At 36.9% G+C, this 22,099-nt stretch overlaps 1 protein-coding gene and 1 long non-coding RNA gene across 2 annotated transcripts; both read left to right on the top strand.

Annotated features, from left to right (window-relative positions):
* Positions 1 to 1,831: 1,831 nt before the first annotated feature.
* On the top strand, positions 1,832 to 8,664 carry LOC139137674 (serine/threonine-protein kinase Pink1, mitochondrial-like). Its single transcript, XM_070705885.1, has 8 exons — positions 1,832 to 2,360; positions 3,611 to 3,796; positions 4,478 to 4,590; positions 4,938 to 5,114; positions 5,513 to 5,688; positions 6,051 to 6,178; positions 6,639 to 6,869; positions 7,742 to 8,664. The coding sequence occupies exons 1-8, from the start codon at positions 1,989 to 1,991 to the stop codon at positions 8,006 to 8,008; spliced, it is 1,650 nt and encodes a 549-aa protein (XP_070561986.1). The 5' UTR covers positions 1,832 to 1,988; the 3' UTR covers positions 8,009 to 8,664.
* A 3,539-nt stretch (positions 8,665 to 12,203) lies between these two features.
* On the top strand, positions 12,204 to 20,975 carry LOC139136257 (uncharacterized). Its single transcript, XR_011553176.1, has 5 exons — positions 12,204 to 12,888; positions 15,995 to 16,036; positions 19,411 to 19,461; positions 19,856 to 19,894; positions 20,736 to 20,975. It is a non-coding gene; the product is annotated as an uncharacterized lncRNA (long non-coding RNA).
* Positions 20,976 to 22,099: the final 1,124 nt, after the last annotated feature.

Here is a 22,099-nt window from a genome sequence, read left to right as displayed (position 1 = left end):
CAATTATCCCAAATTAGTTCATCAAATCGTGTTCATATCTAAAGTTACTTCTAAAACTGAGAACTCGCGATTGTACCTGGAAGTACATGGTATAATTATTTTTTCCACAATTTTCAGAATATAAATGATGATTTGACTTTCACTTGAAATGGCTTTATTTTGAAAGAGGCCAATTTTACAAAGCATTAAAATGAATGACATACAGATGTGGTACAGACCAGTTTTTCTTTGTGTATGTTTTTTAAATCCCTTTAAGGCTTTATCAACACAACATAAGGAAACAACCGTAAAACCTACGTCTCAAAAACAAACCAATTTATTTTTCAGAAAAAGTTGCAGTATTTCATTTTGAATTACTGTTTTTATGATTTGAACTTGATAATGCAATACAAGTATTTTTTTTCTCATTTGATTCAATATTTAAAATAAATTTGACCGCAACAGATGCGAAACGTATACCTCCCCGTAGAGGGCGTCCTTACCAGGCCAGACCCGACGCGTGTCGTTCGCGTTCCATCAGGTCGTTCCATGCACAGTTACGTCACAAGGTATGGCTAGCAATATTCGTCTAGAATTTATGAATATGATCAATAAATGTCATGTATTATTTTTTTTCATTATACAAGCCTAACCTGTGTCTAGTGTGTGCCTATTATTTTACTCTAGCTATCTCTGTATAGAATTTCAAAGAAAACATTCCATATCAGTTAATTGCCCTCCCTAATTTAAAGGTGCGTGCAAAAAGCGAAACAAAACAAAAGCAAGATATGTTTTCAATACGGGACGACCGAGCACAATTAACGGCAGGGGGCCGAAGAGAAAGGGGGGGGCACGAAAAAAAATGAGTGTTCTTGGGATGGACCATGAAAAGTCCAGGGAAGGTAAGGGGTGGGCCACCAAAATTTTTTACACCATGACAGACAGAGAATATTTTTCAGCATTTTTGTTCCTTGTTGAAGCTGGAGTTCCTTGTTAAACTTCTTGTAGCATGATGAAATACCAAGTCTTAAACCTCACAATGCAGTTGTTATGTGTAAAATGAGCAATATTATTATTGAAAATTGACTTCATTTTCCAACAATGATAATGGTTGGTAATGATACAGAGGCTAGGTGAAACTGGTTATTATTGAAACTGGTTATAACAGCACTGAATGAACTTGTAGATTGTTTATAAGGTATTTGGTAATTTCATCATTCTTTGAGATTAAAATAGCACAACACAATACTGAAAAGTATCTGTAGGTGTTAAAAGTAGTAAAGCTTGAACATATGTTATTTTGTTTGTTTATATTTATATATTTATTTGTTTATTATTTATTTCAAGAATGCAAGAATGTTGTTTCACTAAAGCATATATTAAAAGTTATAAGAATTATACATATGTGTACAACTTTGTACCTATGTAATCTTTCTTTTTTGGGGAGGGGGGCCACAACAATTTTGTTGCCGGTGATGGGGGGGGGGGCCAACTAATTTTTTGCTGGTGTTAGGGGGGCCTGTAAAAAATATATGCACCACATATTTTCTCTTCCAGTCCCCCCCCCCCGCCGTTAATTGCGCTCGTACCCTAATCAAACATTGACAGATCAGTTAAAATATATTAAACGTATCGAAATTCAGCGTGTAAAATTACGGAAAAAAGTGCATCTTATACCAATCTGTAGTAACTGAAGTATATGACATAAATCACCGTTAGGTGTGAGAAATGTTGTGAGTGAACAAACGGTATTGTCATTGTAGTTTGCTGGCCACTGTCAGAAAGCAATCTCCACGACCTCGATTGACCCGTACGCAAATAACCTACTTTATGTAAATTTGTGTATGGCGGCATCATTACTAAAAATAGTAACACTAGCCGATTGCGTCATTATTTAGCCGTAGTTCGACGCTGTTGTCTGTCTTTAGAAATTGTCGTCCGTTTCCCCTCTTGTTTTTGTAAGTAGCGTGAATATTGGATGGAAAATATGAGCTAAATACGGCGTAGAGATGTCGGTCCGTGCTTTCGCTGGTAAACTTGCCAGCGTCGTCGGACAATTCGGATCCAGACATGGCTTCAAAAGAGTGAAGGAAGTCTTCCGTGGGACTGTCGCAGTCGAAAAACAACAACACTGTCCTGTGATCAAGAGAAAACAAACATCCTTCACATGCGCTCCGAGTGACCGCCATCCCCAGGCTATTAGACTAAGTCGTTTGGTCGGATATGTATTCAGAAGTCCTGCTTCAGACATCGGAAAACGGTTTCTCCGCCGTGGGCGCATACCTGCATTTGCGTTCGTCGGGGTGGCTATGGCATTCAACCCTGACAACGAAACCAAACCAGGCGTAAACGTGAATGAAGAAATTTGTGATTACATCAAGGTGAGTTAAGGTTCCAAGACAAGAAATCGACCTTTCAAAGCTAACGATTCTCTATTGGTTACATTAGCTGCAATAATTGTAGCCTTGGTTGTTGGTGGGGATTGGGCTTCTGTCGTACGGCTCGCGCCTTGCCCCAACCAAGCAAGAAGCTCAAGCTCAGAACCCCCGTAAATTATATATTTTCCGAAATCCTAGATATAGGGGAACATTTTTGTTGCCATAGTGTCACCATTGTTTACATAACTATCATGTGATAGGTAATTTGCATAACTGAAATTTGTTGAGTGCAAGCTGTTCCAGGGATCTTTAAAAGTGTGTCTCAGAATTTTTTTAAACCAACTTAAACAATTTAAATGCCAGAAAAACTTCCAGAGCAGCGAATTTAACCCTAGTTAATTTCTTTAAAATTGTGCTAAAATAAAACTTAGCAAGATATAAAAAATTCTGAGACATACTTTAGAAGAGCCTTGTGACAGCTTGTATTCAAGCAAGTTTGAGTCAGATATTTTAAAGCATTGAGACAAAACATAGGGAAAACCGATTCTTGAAAGGTTATGCAAATTACCTGTCATGTGATAGTTATGTAAACAATGGTGACACTGTGGTTACCAAATGTTCCCCTATATCTAGGCTTTCAGAAAATGTATAATTTACGGGGGTTCTGAGCTTATTAACCACCAGAGAATTGTTAGATTAAAAAGGTCAATTTCTTGTCTTGGAACCTTAAGCCACAGTTTATGTGTGGTTCGATACATAGCAGCCGCCACTTGGTATGCATAGAAAAAGAGGCGACGGCCGCTATGTATCGAACCACACGTAACTGTGAGTTAAGCTTACCAGGGGATGCATCAACATTTCCTTGCTGCGGATCACGCGTGAAATCACTTCAGTGCCAAGACAACTGAACCTCTGAGTGCGGGTGTGTGCATCTGTCTGTCCCCGTGAGGCTGTGTCTATGTGTGTGTCTGTGTATATGTCTACGGTGCATGTGTGTGCCAAATTGTTTGATTACAGAGATCCATATGAGGGGTATTTCTTGTTGTTCTGTGAGTTTTAATAAGATTGTTTTTTTAACTGTCGAGTTTCTGTTCTCACAGGTGGGAGAAAACAGCAACATACACGTTTCAGCAGGAGTGACAAATATTCCTGTAGTAAAATAAGCAAGTAGCAAAGTCCCTCAAACGAATGACTTGTTCAACGTGATTGTCCTTGTAAAATTCCTAACTTTTGACGCTCCCATATTTGCATAGGATATTTTTGGAGCAAGACACGATGACAAAAGTTCATTGAAAAGCTCCTCACAGACAACATGCAGTTTAGCAGACTTTGATTTTGGTAACATTCCACTTGGCATTGGTTGCAATGGAGCTGTGTTTCCTGCAAGATGGAAAACAGACGAGACTTCAAAAGTTTCAGACTATAACCTGGCTATCAAGGTATGAGTCAAAAATACAAATAATATATCCCCAATGCATCCTTGTTCAATTTTAAAAAATCGGAGAATGAAATATTTCAACATATTTACAAGTTTCTAAATTTTCTCCTGGGAAAGTTTGCATGGCAATCAGGACTCGTTCATGTGACCTTAAATGACCTCAGAAGTATTCGAAGAAGGTTATTGGGAATATTGTACACTAGTAAAGCCATCAGACTCAAATAATTTAATATCAGATCTGGGACAAAAAATGTTTTCTTTCCCCTAGATTTGACCATGTCTTGTCAATACTTCTTCCGGTGTGACAAATTTGGTATATAATGAGCAAAACAGATAGCCTGACATACCTCATAACATTTATACAAGAAACAGATGTTTATCAGATTATATTTTCAGATTATTCCCATATTTCAATACATTTATATATTTACACATTTTTATATATTCATATATGTCAAAAACTTGACAAATAATATGCTAATTGTTTTCATTCTGTGTATTTCTCTTCTGTAGTCCTAATTCTTTACTACATTCACCCTTGAGGGAATAACATCAATAAAGTTATTATTATTATTGTTGTGTTGTTCTATTAGATCAGTTGATCAGCTTGTCTTAATTATGTGTTGAAATTACATGTATATATATATTTTATTTTTGTGGGATTGTCATTTTGTGCCCCCAGATGATATACAACTTCAACACCCAATCTAATCACAGTGCTCTGGTAAGAGCCTATAAGAAAGAAATACTCCCACTGAGAAACAATGTTTTCAAAGAACAGAACTGTCAAATCAGGTAAGAATGAACCTACATGTAATATTCTGACATATTTATTCTCTGATTTTAGGTCGTCATCACTTATGTCTGTGGTGTCTGACATACATAATCCTTAATATTACTATACTTAAAAAAAAACATGAAAGAAATAGCTAGGATCCTTTGAAATTTAAGTTTTAAGGTCTCAATCAGAACGAAGTTGTTTCATAGCATAGATTATCCCACTGACAGATAAAGTCTTGTCAAAATCTTCAGACAAATATTTAGTTTTGAATTTTAATAATTGAACTCTGACATTATTAGAAACCCTATCAGCAGCTCATCTGTTGATCCTGCTGATATCGTTTGTTTGTTTGTGTTTGCAGAGAAAAGAGACAGTGTCTTCCTTCTCATCCAAACATTATTGAAATGCATCACTGTTTTACTGACAACAATGTGGAGTGTATACCAGATCTGATAAACCATTGTCCTGCTGCTTTGCCAAGGAGAGTGAATCCAAACGGATTTGGTCGCAATGCCGCCCTCTTCATAGTAATGAAAAGGTATGGTTTTGTGGTTTGGTGCTTCATTTCCTCCAAAATTTTCTCCAAGTCTTTATCTCACTCTACATTCAACTGCTAGCCAGTGACTAGTTTGCTGATGACAGAAAAAGTGTGAAAATATATGTAGTTTACATGCAGCCAAACTTTTGCTGAGTTATTATTCATTTTCGTTCACTGGCTACTTATGAAAGCAGAAATGAAACATTGAGTCAACAATTATCAAAGTATGGCAATATTAGCTTTGCAGAATTCAGGACAGCAGAAATTCTTATCTGTTGCTCTACCATCGCAAAATAATTTTAAATTTCGTTTTATCAGCACTGTTTTGTCTACACCTGTGCTAACATTGCTCATAGAATGTTGTCATGGTAACATTTTGCCAATCTGTTCTCTCACAGGTATGATATGTCTCTTAAGCAATATCTTGAACTGCATGATGGGTGTCCGACACAAAGAGTTGCCATGGTGATTCTTGCACAGCTACTTGAAGGTGTACATCACTTGACACAGCATAATATTGCACATCGTGACCTGAAATGTGACAACATCTTGGTGGAATTGCCAAGGTCACCAGGTAGGGTCAATTAAGGTCTTCTAGGGTCGTTCAAGGGTCATCTGCTCTGATTTGTCTGGGTGATGACTAGTCATGGAAAATTCTTCCGTGATATGGTTCTGATGTTTTTGCAGTTTAGAGTCAAAATATTTGCAAATGCTATGAAACAGTGCCAGATATACATGTATAATGCAAAATCTGGTGATTGACTTACAACCTCATGTGTTTTCAAATTTCACATTCACATAATGTAGACTGAATTACATAGTGATAAATTTTAAAGTATATCAAATACTTAGAGAGATATGTTTGATGATATCTACTGATATCTTCATGTGTTTGTTAATTTACTCATTTATTTATGTAATTATTTATGTTTACAGGACAGAGTCCCAAAGTTGCTATAACCGATTTTGGATGTTGTCTGGCAGACTCTCAGCTTGGTATCAAATTGCCATTTACATCTGAAGAAGTGGACAGAGGGGGCAACTCAGCATTGATGGCACCTGAGGTCAGTGAACTTGTCAGATTTATTAAGGACAATTTACACACTTCATAGAGTGTTTTTTGACCATCAAAGATTTACGTATAAATTTTACCAAGATTTCTCTCATGGTCATTTTACTAGACTGTCCCTTGGTTTAGCAAGGTAAAATTTAAGGACTGCAAAAATTTCACTGAAATTCCAAAGCTTGTAAATTCATGTTCCTGCATCTATTAAAATTGCTACTGAATGTCAATGCCAAGATATTTTCATTAACTTTTGTCTTGCTTATGGACTGGTTTAAGAATTGTATTTCAAAATATATTTATTTGAATAAACTCTCTTCTCAGACCATGTGATTTGTGAAAAGTTCAAACAGGCAGAGAATAAAAACAGCAGAAAAAAATTGAATGCAAATAGTGGAATGATCAACCACAGTGCAATATCACAACAACAGTCCTGTAAACATGGTCCTATATATTTACAGGTGAAAACAGCCAAGCCTGGGCCAAACACTGTCATAGATTACAGGAAATCAGATTTATGGGCTGTAGGAACTATTGCGTATGAACTTCTGGGATTGAAGAATCCTTTTGATGACCCCAATGTCCTAGACAGTATGACATATCGATTCAAAGATTTACCAGATTTACCAAGTGACACTGACAAGTCACTGGTGAATATTATCAAATCACTACTGAAGAGGAACCCAAATGAGGTAGGATTGTTCAACATATTGCAACTGACATTAATCTGTTTCAGTGAATTTGTTTTTCAATTTGGTCTGTGTCTCCATGCAAAGAAAGAATAGTACAATTCACTGTTCAAGAGTTTTACAGGAAACTTGTAGATTTTTCACAGATATATACGTCTTATAAGAAAGATTTTAGGTCATGTAGGGTCAAACAGTCAATAGTTGATTATCAGGAAAGGATTTGAGGTCATGTAGGGTCAAACAGTCCTTAGTTGATTACCAAGACAGATTTCAGGTCATGTAGGGTCAAACACTCATTACTTGATTACCAAGACAGGATTTCAGGTCATGTAGGGTCAAACACTCATTACTTGATTACCAAGACAGGATTTCAGGTCATGTAGGGTCAAACACTCATTACTTGATTACCAAGACAGATTTCAGGTCATGTAGGGTCAAAACACTCATTACTTGATTACCAAGACAGATTTCAGGTCATGTAGGGTCAAACAGTGCATACAGGAAAGATTTCAGGTCATGTAGGGTCAAACAGTCCTTAGTTGATTACCAAGACAGATTTCAGGTCATGTAGGGTCAAACACTCATTACTTGATTACCAAGACAGGATTTCAGGTCATGTAGGGTCAAACACTCATTACTTGATTACCAAGACAGGATTTCAGGTCATGTAGGGTCAAACACTCATTACTTGATTACCAAGACAGGATTTCAGGTCATGTAGGGTCAAACAGTGCATACAAGACAGGATTTCAGGTCATGTAGGGTCAAACAGCCATTAGTTGATTACCAAGACAGCAAGCGATGAGTTAATTTGTGTTTCTTTATGGCAGAAATTTCTTTTTTACACTAAAAGATGTATTTTTACCAATTTTCAGAGACCCACACCAGTAGTTGCAGCCACAATGCTTCATTTATTACTATGGAAACCAACCATCTGGCAGAATCAGAGTCAAAGTTCAATGATCCTTTGGTTGATGTGTATTGCCAGCAAGCGGGATGTCAAAGTCAAAAGACACCAGCAGAGATCCAAAGACGTACATGTTACAGACCAAACTGAAGATGAATTACTTTCTTTGTTTTTGAAGAGAGTGAACTACAATGACATATCTGAAGCTTTAACACTGTTGTGTGATGAAACTTGATCCAAAGCAGATACTTGCTAGAAAGTCGCTTTGTTAGTCCCTACGGACAAAGTCCCTGGGGGCTTAAAGATTTGGTCATGTCTTTAATTTGCATCCGTGCTTCTATTCACACAAATTTCTCAGAGATGCCTGAAGTGATTTCTTTCAAACTTTGTGTACGTTGATTTGTTTTGTGATACAATCCAATATGATGATCATTTCCATTGATGGGTTTTCAAATTCATTGACCAAGTGGGGACTATGTCATAGGCAATGACTTGTTTTTTGTTCATAACTTGACAGACAATAGTTTGATGAAAATGTTCAACTAGAACTTTATCATGAGCGTGTACAGGTTTGTGGCAGTGTTAGTTTTATTTTTCACCATCAACCTAGGGAAGGGTATATTTAGTTTGTTTCACTGTATGAAATTTAATGAAAATGTACACACTATAAGAAATGTACACATTTACCAACACAAAGCAGTGGATCTTGATCAAGCTAACTCATTCTGAACCCTGGTTTCTGACAATAACTCCCAATACAGGACATTTGAACCCTGGTTTCTGACAATAACTCCCACTACAGGACATTTACATTTCAATATTGAAAGGTTTTTCTTTGATTTCAGGACAAAGAACTGCTATTGTAGAATAAAACTCGGTTTGGCTTCTTCATTTTGTGATTTTTATGCAATGTATCGTATGTGATATGTAATCTGATCAGATACAGAACCAAAGGAATTGGGGTGAATAAGGTGATGACAATATTACTTGAATTGGATTTCCTTTGAGAGATAAGGAGAATACAGAATAATTACAATGACATACAAAGTGAAGTTCAAGTTCACATGGTCTGATCTGAAAATTATCATATCTTTTGCCAAACCATTTAGAAATTTGCGTTGGGTTTTGCTTTGTTTTCACACTCAACAGTACCAAAGATTGCCTTCTCGGAGTGTTTGTCGCAGTGACATGGGCAAGTATGCCACCTGGCCAAGTATGCACCAACTACAGTGTGTGATAAACGTCCTGGACTGTATGTGTGCCCCCTACATACAGCCAGTTAACGTAGACCAAATAGTAAATATGGTAATTGTGTTGTTCCCATTACATGCTTTATAGATAAAGTTTGATTTCTTAAATTTTGCGGTTCACAACAATATGTCAATGAATAGCTCTTTCAAGGATTGTATTGTTTTATCACTGCAAAAGACACCTATGTCTGAATGCCATCAAAAGTTTTTCAGCAAAATGAAAAGTTTATCATTTACACCTGTCCTGGTTGTAGTAGATGAAATGATGATTCACTTGTGAAATTATTGACTTCACCATTGTTGGTAGACCTTTAATCCTATAAAACATCAAGACGATTTCAATCTTGTAACAAATCATAAGAGTCCGTTGCAGAAATTTATTACATGGTAATAACCGGTGCAGCAATTTCCACTGAAATTCTCTCAATTTTGTTTCTTTTGTGCACGAAGAAAATTGGAAGAAAATTGATTCCATGAACTGTCACCTTTGTCAGGTACCAGAATCTTTAGAACACAAATACCTGGATTGTCAGATTGCTAAAAATCTCTGGAGGAGAATTACAGGGACTATTTGTAATTATTTGAATAGAAATGTAACTTTATCCAATACTGACATTATTTTTAATTGTAACACAAAAAAATTTGTTGGCAAAAAGTTTGATGGCGAAGTCATCAAAGTGTTGATTTTGCTTGGAAAATGGTCAATTCATAAATTTTGGCTCGGTGACAGGAGTGTACCTTTTAATGTACTGTTCCGACACGAGTGTGTTATGAGATGTAAAGTGGAGAAAGTTTCACGAAGAGATGATATCGTAGAAGCTTTTAAAAAAATAATAGATTTGATTTAATTTATTTGTATTTCTTGCAAGTGTAGGATTTGTTGTATAACATGACCGATGTGAAACTTCCTGACAATTTTAAATAAAAGATAAAAAAAAAAAAAAAAAGAGTCCGTTGCAGGGTATAAAAGACTGCCTATAAATTCATTAGAGATTCATAAGCAATTTGAGTGACAACTGGCAACTTGATCCTAAACCTTTTCATCCAAAAAAATTGACCTGACTGGCGTCACAATTTTAAAATAAGGTCAATTATATGCTTGAATATCAATAAAGTTTCCGATGACATCTTCACTATGGCTTAACATTTAAAGTTCACTCAGGATCAAGAGTTTTACGCATACAAAGCTTTGCTGTATTCGGTCACAATTAATTTGGAGAAAATATTGAGCTGATGCCTGATTGTTTGGTGGCTATAAATGTTATCAGGAAAGAATGTAACACTCCTGTAGTATTTTGATTGGATTAAAGTTTACCTGAGTTTCAATGCTTTTCATCCAAATATTGACCTGGTTGGCGTCTGTATTTTGAAATCCGTCAATAATATGCGTGAATATGAGCTTAATCTTCAAAGCAAGTTTGAATTGGCAGAGAAAAAAACTGGAAAATTCTGCCATTTAGGAAGTCTGTGTTCTGTGGCAGACTTTTTTTTGTTGTGGCGTGACCAACAGCGCCCTCACTCGGCCGAGTGCTCGACTCAGCCTCCTTTAAAGGGACATTTTCAGACACTGACTCCTTACCTCGATTTACATATCCGTAGAAGTATAAAACTGTTTTATTACGCATCTTTCAAATCTTTATCTCACGTTAAACAAGAATGTTTGCATGTCGGAAAAGTCAAACTCAGTTACTACCTTCCTTACTGACTATTTTCTTGGTTAACCAGAGTGAACTAACTTCAATAAAGTTTCCATGGACATTGAAAATCATATTTGGAAATAAAAACATCCACATTTCTAACGAATCTTTCACATCTGAAAATCAAGTTCAGCAAGCATTGCTCAGGTGAGAAAACTCAAACTAATGTACAGTGTACGGATTTCCTACACAGGCAATCAAATCAAAGCACTCCGCGTGTCAGTAAGCTAATCTCCATAGAGATTCCATCGATATTGGAAAGAGTTCGGGTTTATTTCGACAGAACTAATGTTTACCTATTTTCGAGGCTTTTCATATGGGCGTCTGTGATTTGAATCAGGTCAATTATATGCTTGAATATAAGGTTTTTCTTCAAAGCAAGTTTATTTATTTGAATTGACAGAGCAAAAAACGGGAAATTCGGCCAATTTGGGAAGTTTGTCAGCTCCGGTGGAATTTTTTTGTTGGGATGCCCAACAACGCCCTCACACGGCCAAGTACTCGACTCAGCTTACTTGAAAGGGGAATTTTCAGATGCTCTGTATCTTCATTTACACATCCGTAGGAATATTAAACTGTTTTATGACGAATCTTTCGAATTTTAATCTCTAGATAAACAAATATGTCTGCATGTCGGAAAACTCAAACTCAGTTACTACCTTATTTACCGACTATCTTCGTGAGTATTCAAATCACTCCAAATGACGGTCAACTAACTTCAATAAAGTTTCCATGGACATTGGAAATCATATTGGGAAATAAAACATTTCTAACGAATCTTTCACATCTGAAACTCATCAAGTTCAGCAAGCAATGCTCAGGTGAGAAAACTCAACCAGGTACGACTTTCTGTTCGGATATTAAACCAAAGCACTCCGTGTGACAGTGATCTAATCTCCATAAAGGTACAACCGATATTGGAAAGAGTTTAGACCGGGAACAAAAACAAAACACTGCACGTGGGATTGACATAGAGTCACTTAGGGTTATTGACCAGACAAGTTCACTGGCGTAAAGAGTTGATGTAACATTCTCAGATTTTAGATTGCATAAAGGTAGAATACGCATCGACGGCATTTATTCGTACTCTCAAATCTTTCCAATTCTTTTCTGATCTATCACTTGTGGGGTTAATTTTAAAGCTCGTGGTGTATAAAAACTTTTCACAGGCTTTGTTTTTTGAAAATCAAAAATTTCATTTTTTCTGCAAAGAGTGAATATAGAGTTGGCGGTCAATTTGAATTGCAAATATCGGTAAATAAATCTTGGGTAATTTGTAATTTCTCTAGTACAAAACTTGTCTTTCATTGAGGCGCATGCTACATTAAAGGTTACCTTTCTCTGGACGCTTTATACCTAAAAATTGTTGGGGCTTCTGGGCGGCTGTATGTAGAGAAAAAGTTAATAACATGCTTGAATTACAGTTTTACCTTCAAAGCCAGTCTATTTATTTGAATTCCAAGAGAAAAACGGGGAAATTCGGCCGATTTTGACAACTTTGGCCGCTCCGGCAGATCTTTTTTTTTTGATAAATTCAATGATGTTTTATTCTCTGAATAGCATACATGACAACAGGATAGCTCTCTCAGCAGAGTGAATAAATACAACTTTCATGAATGATAATGAAATTGTTTTACAATTTCAAGTACTATCTAAATTACTTCACAGTGAAGCTAAAGTTATTCAATTCATCTACCAGGCTAAGGTGCCAAAAACGGCCCCACACGGCCGCGTATGCGACTCTGCTTCCTTGAGGGAAAGCATTTTTGAAGCTATCTCCTCACCTGAATGAACAATAATGCGTTTCGAAGATTAGCATATAATTACTATTTATTCGTTACATAAGAGAATTCCTTTGATTGACGTTTGTGTCACCAGGTGTTGAATGCCTATATATTGGTGTGAAGCTCTTTTGTCTTCAGTCTCGGTCGAAACTCCACGATGTCAACACAAGCAAGCACTGCAGAGAACAGAGATACTGGCGAGCCGACTCCTATACCACCTGGTGTAGCATCGTTACTGACCAACATTACTGGTTCCATCTCCACAGTTGTGGAAAGCAAACTCGCACAATTCAAGCGGGAGCTCAGCTTGGACAATTCGGAGGCCAATGATAACGTCCACAACGACTGGATTTTCGGTAGTTGAGAACGGCGACACTAAACGATGTGAGTTGAAACGGATACTAGCAAACTATTAAAAGTGCATTTTATGTTGTAAAATACCAAAGTCACCATTTTTGGTCGAAAATGAAAAGAAATGCGCTGCGACACACGATAATTTCGAGTATTTAAGCCTCACAGTCCCTCAAACCACGGCCATAACATGCGGTCCTACTATTACTGCCCGTCACTGCCCGTCACTGCCCGTAAGGAAATTAGCCTTCCAGTTAGTGTAATCTGTCGATATATCAATACCAAAAACCACTTAAATAATATAAAGCTACAAAAAAGAGTCTGTTTTACTCCAAATGCCCGAGTCCTGTCTCAGAACTAACGTGAATATTGGAGCGCTAAGTTCTCTACTCGACGGGCAGTGATGATAGGCAGTGTTCGGACATCGATTACGATCAGCGTTGCCACTCGTTCGCAAATCAACGTTGTTGGAGTCTGGGACGACAATTTTGTTTGGTAAGTAATGTTTTTGATATGAGATATCAACTGATTACAGTCGTTGAAAGGTAAATTTCCCGACGGCAGTGACGGGCAGTGGTCGGACGTCCGACGGGCAGTATGTATGGTGATGCATGTACGATCACACGATTAGCGTTGTTACTCGTTCGAAAATCAACATTTTTCGGATCTTGGAATATTATTTCGTTCCTTTTTTACAAAGAGTAGTGGTCTTTGGTATTGAAATATCGACTGATTACAGTAATTGGAAGGCTAATTCCTGACGGGCAGTGACGGGCAGTAATTAGTAGGACCCCCCCCCCCCCATACATGAACGCGCTCGCTTATAAATGTCCGTAAGCTCCGAGTGCTACGCTCGCGATCGTGTCGATCGGTACGTCGGTATGACATGTATAATTGTTCCAGTTCAAGTTACTTGAATGACTACAAAACTTATGTTTTCTCCGTTGTTATGGACAAGGGTCCGGCATTCACAGACACAGAACATTTCGGCTAATGGGACATAACAATAAAACAAAAACTGACCAACTTCGCCTGTTTGTAAGCGCTAGCGTTCACGGGGACAAGGATTCGCTCAGCCCGTACCCGGGCCCGTACCTCGATCCCTGCTTTGTACTTAGCTGGCGGTTAACTGTTTTTATCTTTTATCTAATGTAAGCCTAGTATATCCATGTGAGATATATATGTGGTCCAATTTTGATATACTGTAGTCTAATTTTGATATGCTGACTTATTCACAGACAAACTGAAAAAATGCTCACATGCCGGCTAGCCCGTGTAACGCCGGGAACACACGGAGGCTGTACGCAACTCACGGCTAACATTGCCGGCCAACTTCAAGAATCATGTCTCATTTTTTTCCTTTCTCCTCCAATAAACCCGAGACAATTTTACTGACAGTATTACGCTATTAACTGCAGTACATATGTAATAATAATTGGTCTTGTTATGAGGAACTGTGTATACACTAAAGTTTTCGATTTCATAAACCAGAATTCAGATCTCTCTGTTCAAGTGACGAAGTTTCTCTTAAAACTCAACCAACAAGACTCAAATTATGATGATCGTTCTTTCTCATATGTCGCCGTAGCAGCAGCCATAGCTAGCTCTCGTACGTTGCGACGGAAAAACTTTTCTCCGTTGCATGACTCGGAGTTTCCCTCTGCAAACCATATTCGTCCGAGAAAAACGAGAGCTACGACTACACAGATGAATGCCGCTGCTTCCTTATGGAATAGACTTTCTAGTCATATTCCTTCAGCATCAAAGACCTGCTCCTTTGAGAAAGCATAGTCATGCAACACTGTGTAAAGCGCCAGTGAAAATTTTCTTTATGCTTTGTCTAGAAAACTTAGAAAATAGCGTTTAGGACCCGATGAACAATATGTTACACTTGGTGGGGGTGTTCGTGATAAGTGGAACGGCGTTTCTGTCCTATCACTCGCCATGCTTGGTTTAGGCGTCAAATTTAAAATTCACTGTTATCAGTCAGTACATATTATTGACACACACACACCTTCACTAACTCATTAAGCTGGCAAACGCTCTCGCAGAAATTTGTATGGCAAAAAGCTGTCATGAGTGTTTGTAATCAGTCCATACAAGTGTTCACAATTCAGAACTCCGGTATTTTTGCTGTTTCAAGAGATTATACTGTTGTCACATTTAAATGGAATACACCAACTGTGCATCCTCAGCATTTCTGATCTAAAAGTAGAAAAAAAAATATAAAAAAAATTATTAGATTTGTATGTGTTTTGTAAAATATATTCATAGTGTGTTTTGTAAAATATATTCATAGTATATCAAGAAGGCTAGGTATACATACACAGAAGAAAGCACATACTTGTACTCACATCCAGCTATGGACACTGCCTTCTGTACAAATGCTGAATTCTGTGCCACTACAAATCAAACTCTCAAATATTTGAATATGTTGTTTTGTCAAGGAATATTTGTGAAAACAAATAGCAGTGTGACAATAATTATATCCACTTGATGAAAAAAAAACATAAATAAATCATAAGAAGCAATTCTTTTTATTTAGAAAGATTTCAGTATTATTTTCATAGATTTACGTTTTGCTTCAGATATTTTGAGTACTCGTGGACACTGTATGCAAGAGTCTGAACTGCCTGTTTGACCTTTGACCTCTGACCTCTGACCACTCATCCTTTGAAATCCATGTCTAAAAAATTCACATACAAACATGCAACAATTTACATTTGTGTGTTGCCACTGAAATTACATCCACAAAAGAAAACAGACATCCTGATCAATACAATTTTAATCTCATGCTGTGTATAAAATTTGTGCAAAAATATTACTCAGTTCAAACCTTCTGTTCGGACGATCCAAATTGCTAAACTGTGCCCGTGGCCATACTTTGGGTAAGACGAACCTGGCTCCGGCCCGGCCCGGCCGTCAGTAATCCTTTGCACATGTCTTCATACAATCTGTACACTGGGGCACTTGTATCTGCTTCTACAAGTCCGAAGGGTCGCAAATTCCGCAAGTATCTGAACTAACACAAGCATTCTGAACAGTAAACAGTCACACAACAACCACGTTCTGTAGACTGCCCCCCTCAAAATTCGCATCTAATACTCATGAGTGTGTGTTATTTATTTGTTAATTACAGGAAGATATTGACACTATCTTTGAGATATTACAAGATCACGTGGTAAGTATTGATAATATCACTTAAGCAATAAACCACCTATTATATTATCCCAGTATTGAATACAAAAAGTCGCTTTTTTGTTTTCTTTTCCCCGGGTATAGAGACTTGAAAATTGTTTTTCGATTGTCCTAGTGCTTTGTGTAATCTATCGGGAGTTTCTGGTGGTCGATTCGAATAGGCCAAACCCGGAATTCGAATCGACCACGGTACAAACAAAGCCATGTGCGCAAACGCGTACAGACGTACGTGTATTTCCATACGCGTTCAGTACACATGTGGGTTTGTTTGTACCGGCATCACGTGATTATTTGGGCGTACTGAGTATGTAGAACGGAAAATGTAAGCTCCCTTTTCATCTTTTTGCTTTTCTCTCCTGTATACTGATTAACGAAACAGGGAGCCCTACTTTCTACAGAGCAGTCTAAGTGCGTCCATTCATTTTACGAATTTTACAACATAACGCAAAATTGACAGTGCAGAGATATTTTAGCTTCTTTACATAACACGCGTTCTCATGAAGGCGTATTTATCAACTCAAGAGTTCGTTATATAACGTGGACCAGTTTGTTATTGTTCATAGTGGGTAGGTTTGTGCATAATTATTTATAGTTTCTATGAATTTCTTTTATAATTATGTCGATTTGCCATGGCAACCTTTCTTAGAAGCTCTGATTATGTTTTGCCAAGCAAAGCGCCCTCTTAAGGAAATTGTAGGAAAATGCACTATTTTCTAATTTGTCCGAAAAATTTCATTTTTATAAAGATATACTGGCAATATTTATACTTTATAATACATACTTAATTACAGCCACGCTGTACAGTTTAATCATATTTTAATAACAAAAGGCATCAAATGACTAGAAATAGTGGAAAATATAGTTGGAATTGTAAAGTTACCATCAGTCCCTCGAACTCAAAACCGAATCCAAAACCGAATCTAAGTTCGGTGTTGAATAAAATCACTACTTCCTATGATTGTCTGCATCGCTTTTGGCAACTTAAACTTTGCACGAGTTCTTCCATCTGGCAACATGTACTTAGTTTAAGTGAGATTAAGGAAAGGGCCACAAACAAAATAAACGGAAAGGTATTAACACAAACCTTAATCATTTTACTGATTCTGTTTGCCATAATTCCTGTAACTCAGAGCGAATTGCTTTCGGTGGAATATTTCGACTGAATCACTCAGCCTTCATCAGCTGTTGTGTGATTGTGGACAGTGCGATGACTTAATTGATTCAGTCGAAATATTGTACCGAGAGCAATTCGCTCTGAGTTACAGGAATTACGGCCAATAGAATATGATTTAAGAGCAAGGAAACAATACTTTATTTTATTTTACTGATTGATACTTAAAGTAGTTACATTTCATTGTTTGCACTGTCGAGTGTGACTACTGTTGATATAAGCATTTGCTGCGAAGGTAGCCGTATACGATAACTGAATCAGAGCTTCCAAGAAAGGTTACCATGGCAATTTAACATTATGATAAAAGAAATACATCGAAACTATAAATAATTATGCAAGAACCTACCAACTATGAACAATAACAAACTGGTCCACGTTATATAACGAACTCTTTAGCTGATAAGTACGCCCCCATGAGAACGCGCGTTATAAAAAGAAGCTAAAATATCCCTGCAACTGTCAATTTTGCGTTTTGTTGTAAAATTCGTAAAATGAATGGACGCACTTAGACTACTCTGTAAAAAGTAGGGCTCCCTGTTTCGTTAATAAGTATACAGGAGAGTAAAGCAAAAACATGAAAAAGGAACTTACATGTACTTTTCACTTCTTCAACAAAAGCTGAAAAACAGTATATGATAGCGGTTTCCTTGTTTTCATTTCTTTGTATCCAAAAGGAATAACTGTTGGACGCGTTTTGCCACGGATTGAGAAGGTATCAACACAAACAACTTTTGCGATTTGCATTTGCCACGAAAGTGGCCAAAAGATTAGAACGGAAATAAAGAAGAAGCTAAAATATCTCTGCAACTGTCAATTTTACGGTGGCTTATTGAGGCCATAGCTATAACTTTTTATTTCATACCTGTAATAATTTTATATCATACCTGTAATTTTTATGTGATGCCTGTAAATTTTTTTCATGCTTGTTATTTATTTTTCATACCTGTAATTTTTCATGCCTGTAATTTTTTTCATGCCTGTAATTTTTTTCGGATATCGGTGGCACGGTTGACCTTTTGATGACCCGCATTGACGCATGCTACCCCGCCACAGATAACTGTGTTTCCACAGCTAAAGCTACTGGTACTGTTTGATGTCAGCCTTGGTCAAAAGCCTACTTTCGCCTCAAATATAGAATTGTTGAACCCAACAAATATCCCTATTTACATGCTCTACTCAGTTGCCCTCAGAATCGACGTTTTATTCACTTCACGCTGACAACGCTTGTTTTCTGTACCGTGCAACATAGTCGCTAGCTGCCACAAGACCTATATCATGAGCTGTCGTCATCACCCCTTTTTCAGCAACTTTTCCATTGCAGGCATGAAGTGAGTCAATTCCGAGTGTGTTTGAGTAGTGCATGTAGACAGAGATAATTGCTGGATTCTAGAGTGCTAAATTTTTGGCAAAATGACAGCTTTTGACCAAGGATAAACGAGGCAATCAGTGGGTTCAAAGATCACAAAACTAAAAAAATAAATTACAGGCAAGAAATAAAAATTACAGGTATGGAAAAAAGCTACAGGTATGAAAAAATTACAGGCATGAAAAAAAATTACAGGCATGAAATAAAAAATTACAGGTATCAAATAAAATTATTACAGGTATGAAATAAAAAAGACACCTGTGGCCGCATTAAGCCACCGTACAATGGTACGTTTTATTGTGAAATTCGTAAAATGAATGGACGTATTTAGACCACTCAACAGAAAGTAGGGCTCCCTATTTCGTTAATAGGTATACTGGAGAGAAAAGCAAAAACATGAAAAAGGAACTTACATGTATTTTTCACTTCTTTAACAAAAGCCGAACAACAGTATATGATAGCAGTTTTCTTGTTTTCATTTCTTTGTATCAAAAAGAAATATCTGTTTGACGCGTTTTGCCACGGATTGGAAAGGGGTACCCTTCTTTTGTTATAACCTTTTCGGAATGAGCAGCAATGTAACGAAAACGGGCTTAGAGACAAATTAGCTTTTGATCACGTAATAATGAAAAACAGGAAAATGATTCTTTATTCCTTTTTTCATAATTAGTGCGAGATAGGAGAAAAACCGTTGGACGCGTTTTGCCACGGATAGGAAGCCCTACAAAAAGCATTTTTTTTGTAAATTAAAGAGAAATTGAGTGATTTGAAGTTGGTTGAAAGTACTTGTCACTTAATCTATCTATCTTTTTATTCTCAGCAAATACAGACTCCTACATGTGATTATATGGTTGAAACGAACTTTGACAACGTGAGTAATTTGTGTTTCAATAAACTATAAAAGATTCGATTTTACAGAGCGTTTAGGAAGCCCTACAAAAAGCATTCGTTTTTTTTTCTTTCTTTTTGTAAATTAAAGAGAAATTGCGTGATTTGAAGTTGGTTGAACTACTTGTGGATAACTGCCATCCCTAGAAGACAAACAGACAAAAATTTCGTTAATCCACCTCTCTTTTAACAAATTAGGGCGCCCCACAATACACTATCAAGTATATTTTGCATATTTTAGAAAGGCATTTTTACGCGGTCGATTTATGTATCTTAATAAATGATATTTTCCCTTGAAAATGTGTATATGAATGTCACCAATTCACTATAAATACGACTGTCTCTAATATGTATATATACTGTTTGATTCGTTTCAGTTACAAGAAGTGCCACAAAGGTCACCAGCAGTGCGAGTGGTAAATGTTTATAGTTCAATAAAGATGTATAGACAGATGACAATTTACCTTGAATGACATTTATAGTAACTTTCTACACGGTTTGATACGCGATAATGACACAGAAATGTTCACTTTTAGAAATGAATAAGCATATGCCTTTCTAAGATAAGCAGATATAATTATCATTTATTCGATACATAAGAGAATTAATTCATTAGCATCTTAATAGCCTACTAGTAATAAGTGTTAGATTCATATATAGTTGGAAGTGAAGCCTATTGTTGGTCCGTCTCGGTCAAACTTTCAGGATGTTCAACACAAGCAATTGTTGAAAATTTTGTACATACTCATACACAAGCATTTTTTTTTCAATTTGTAATTTCTCCCTTGATCAATCATGCAATGAAATTTTGTAAGTGTTTTTTTTTCAAAGTTCAGTTGTCCTTTGACATTGTTATGTAAGGGGGAAAAGAAGTAATAAACTTGGTGAGTCTTTGAGAGTGTACCAGATTACGCTCTTTGGGTGTGACCACCACATACTGTATATTATAAGTTACGTTTCCGGTTTTTTTTTGTTATCTTTTTCTCCTCGATGTTCAGTTTGAATAACATGAGAGATAAATCCCCATTTCCAATGTTATAGGGCGCTAGACCAAAAAAAATCTCGCACAAATCACCTTCGGATACTAGAGGGCGATAGACTACAAAAAATCCTTTCAGAATATAGGCGGCATAAATCATATTCAGATGTCAGGGGTTGTTATACAACCATATTAATTTTCAGTAAATTTGAGCCATTTACAATGACTACCTGTGCAGTGGTTTATTTATTGATTGATCTATTTATTTACTTTTGCAGCAAGACAATGCCGATGACACAGTCAGCCAGAGCAAACCAGGATCACCGTCAGAGCCAGAATCACAGCTAGAATCTTCGGTGGGTAAAACTAACCGATGTTATGGCCTTTGACCACCACATTTTCCAGTCTAATAAAATTTTGATATAAGTTTTTAAAATTTTCTTTCGTTTTTTTTTTTGCTGAAAGTGTTTCCCATTTGGACACAAAATATATACCATGACACTGGTTTTAGCAATAGAATACCGTGGTGTTTAAACAATGGATGTACCATATACGTGGTTTTCAGGTATAGAGTACCAATTACATGCTTGAGTTACAGTTACGGAGAAAAACAAAACAAATCAAATCAATCAGCACACAAAGAATTATCTGCACTTGGAATTGACAATGGGTCACTTAGGGCCATTGACCCGACAAGTTCACAGTCTCGAGTGAAAGAGTTCAGCGCAGGCCATGCTTTGCTGTTTTTGGTCCCCATTCATGTTCATCGGGGAAAATACTGAACCAATGCCCGACAGTTTTGCAACTAAATGTCTTGTAGAAATCATTTGACACTCTGTTTATAGATTGTATCAAGGTAGATTGCGTTGACTCTCAAATCTTTTCAATGTTTTTCTGATCTACCACTTGTGGGGGTTCATTTTAAAGCTGTTGGTGTATAAAAACTTGTCACAGTCTTTGTTTTTCGAAAATCAAAAGTTTTATTTTTTCTCCATAGAGTGAATACAGAGTTGGCGGACAATGAAAATATCGGTAAATCTTCCGTAATTTGTGATTTCTCTGGTGAAAAAAATTGTATGGTGACCCCCAATTTTTATTCTTGATCTTGACAGATAGTGTTGAAATATTCCTTGAGGAAAGCTTGAGCGAAAGTTTAAGTCTATCATTGAGGCGCATACTACCTTAAAGTTTACCTACCTCTGGGTTTTTTTTACCCAATAATTGACCTGCGTTGCGGCTGTATGATGAGAAAGGTCTATGGCATGCTTGAATAACATCTCGACTTTCAAAGCGAGTCTATTTCAATTTCAAGAGAAAAATTTGGAATTCAGCCGATTTTGGCGACATTGACCACTCCGACGGACCTTTTTTTGCCAGGGTGCCGAAAAACGCCTCCGCATGGCCGAGTACTCGACTCTGCTTCTTTCAGGGACAGCATTTTCTGAAGCTATCTCATCACCTGAATTAACACAGCCCTAGGAGTGAAAATAACTGTTTTTATATATATACGTATCGGTGTCTGCATGTCAGAAAAGTAAAACCTCAGTATCTTCCTTACCGACTGGCTTCGCGGGTAACCAAAGCACTCAACGTGACAGTTAACTAATTTCAACAAAGTTTCCACCGACATTGAAAAACACAT

The sequence above is a fragment of the Ptychodera flava genome, chromosome 7 (genome assembly GCF_041260155.1).
Source record: "Ptychodera flava strain L36383 chromosome 7, AS_Pfla_20210202, whole genome shotgun sequence".
In the NCBI taxonomy this organism is placed as follows: Eukaryota; Metazoa; Hemichordata; class Enteropneusta; family Ptychoderidae; genus Ptychodera; species Ptychodera flava.
This window is presented reverse-complemented; position numbering and strand designations above follow the sequence as displayed.

Coding starts and splice junctions, on each gene's coding strand:
- LOC139137674 (XM_070705885.1), top strand. CDS start 1,989: ATGTCGGTCCGTGCTTTCGCTGGTAAACTTGCCAGCGTCGTCGGACAA. Junction 2,361..3,610: donor AAATTTGTGATTACATCAAG/GTGAGTTAAGGT, acceptor ATATTTGCATAG/GATATTTTTGGAGCAAGACA. Junction 6,179..6,638: donor CAGCATTGATGGCACCTGAG/GTCAGTGAACTT, acceptor ATATATTTACAG/GTGAAAACAGCCAAGCCTGG.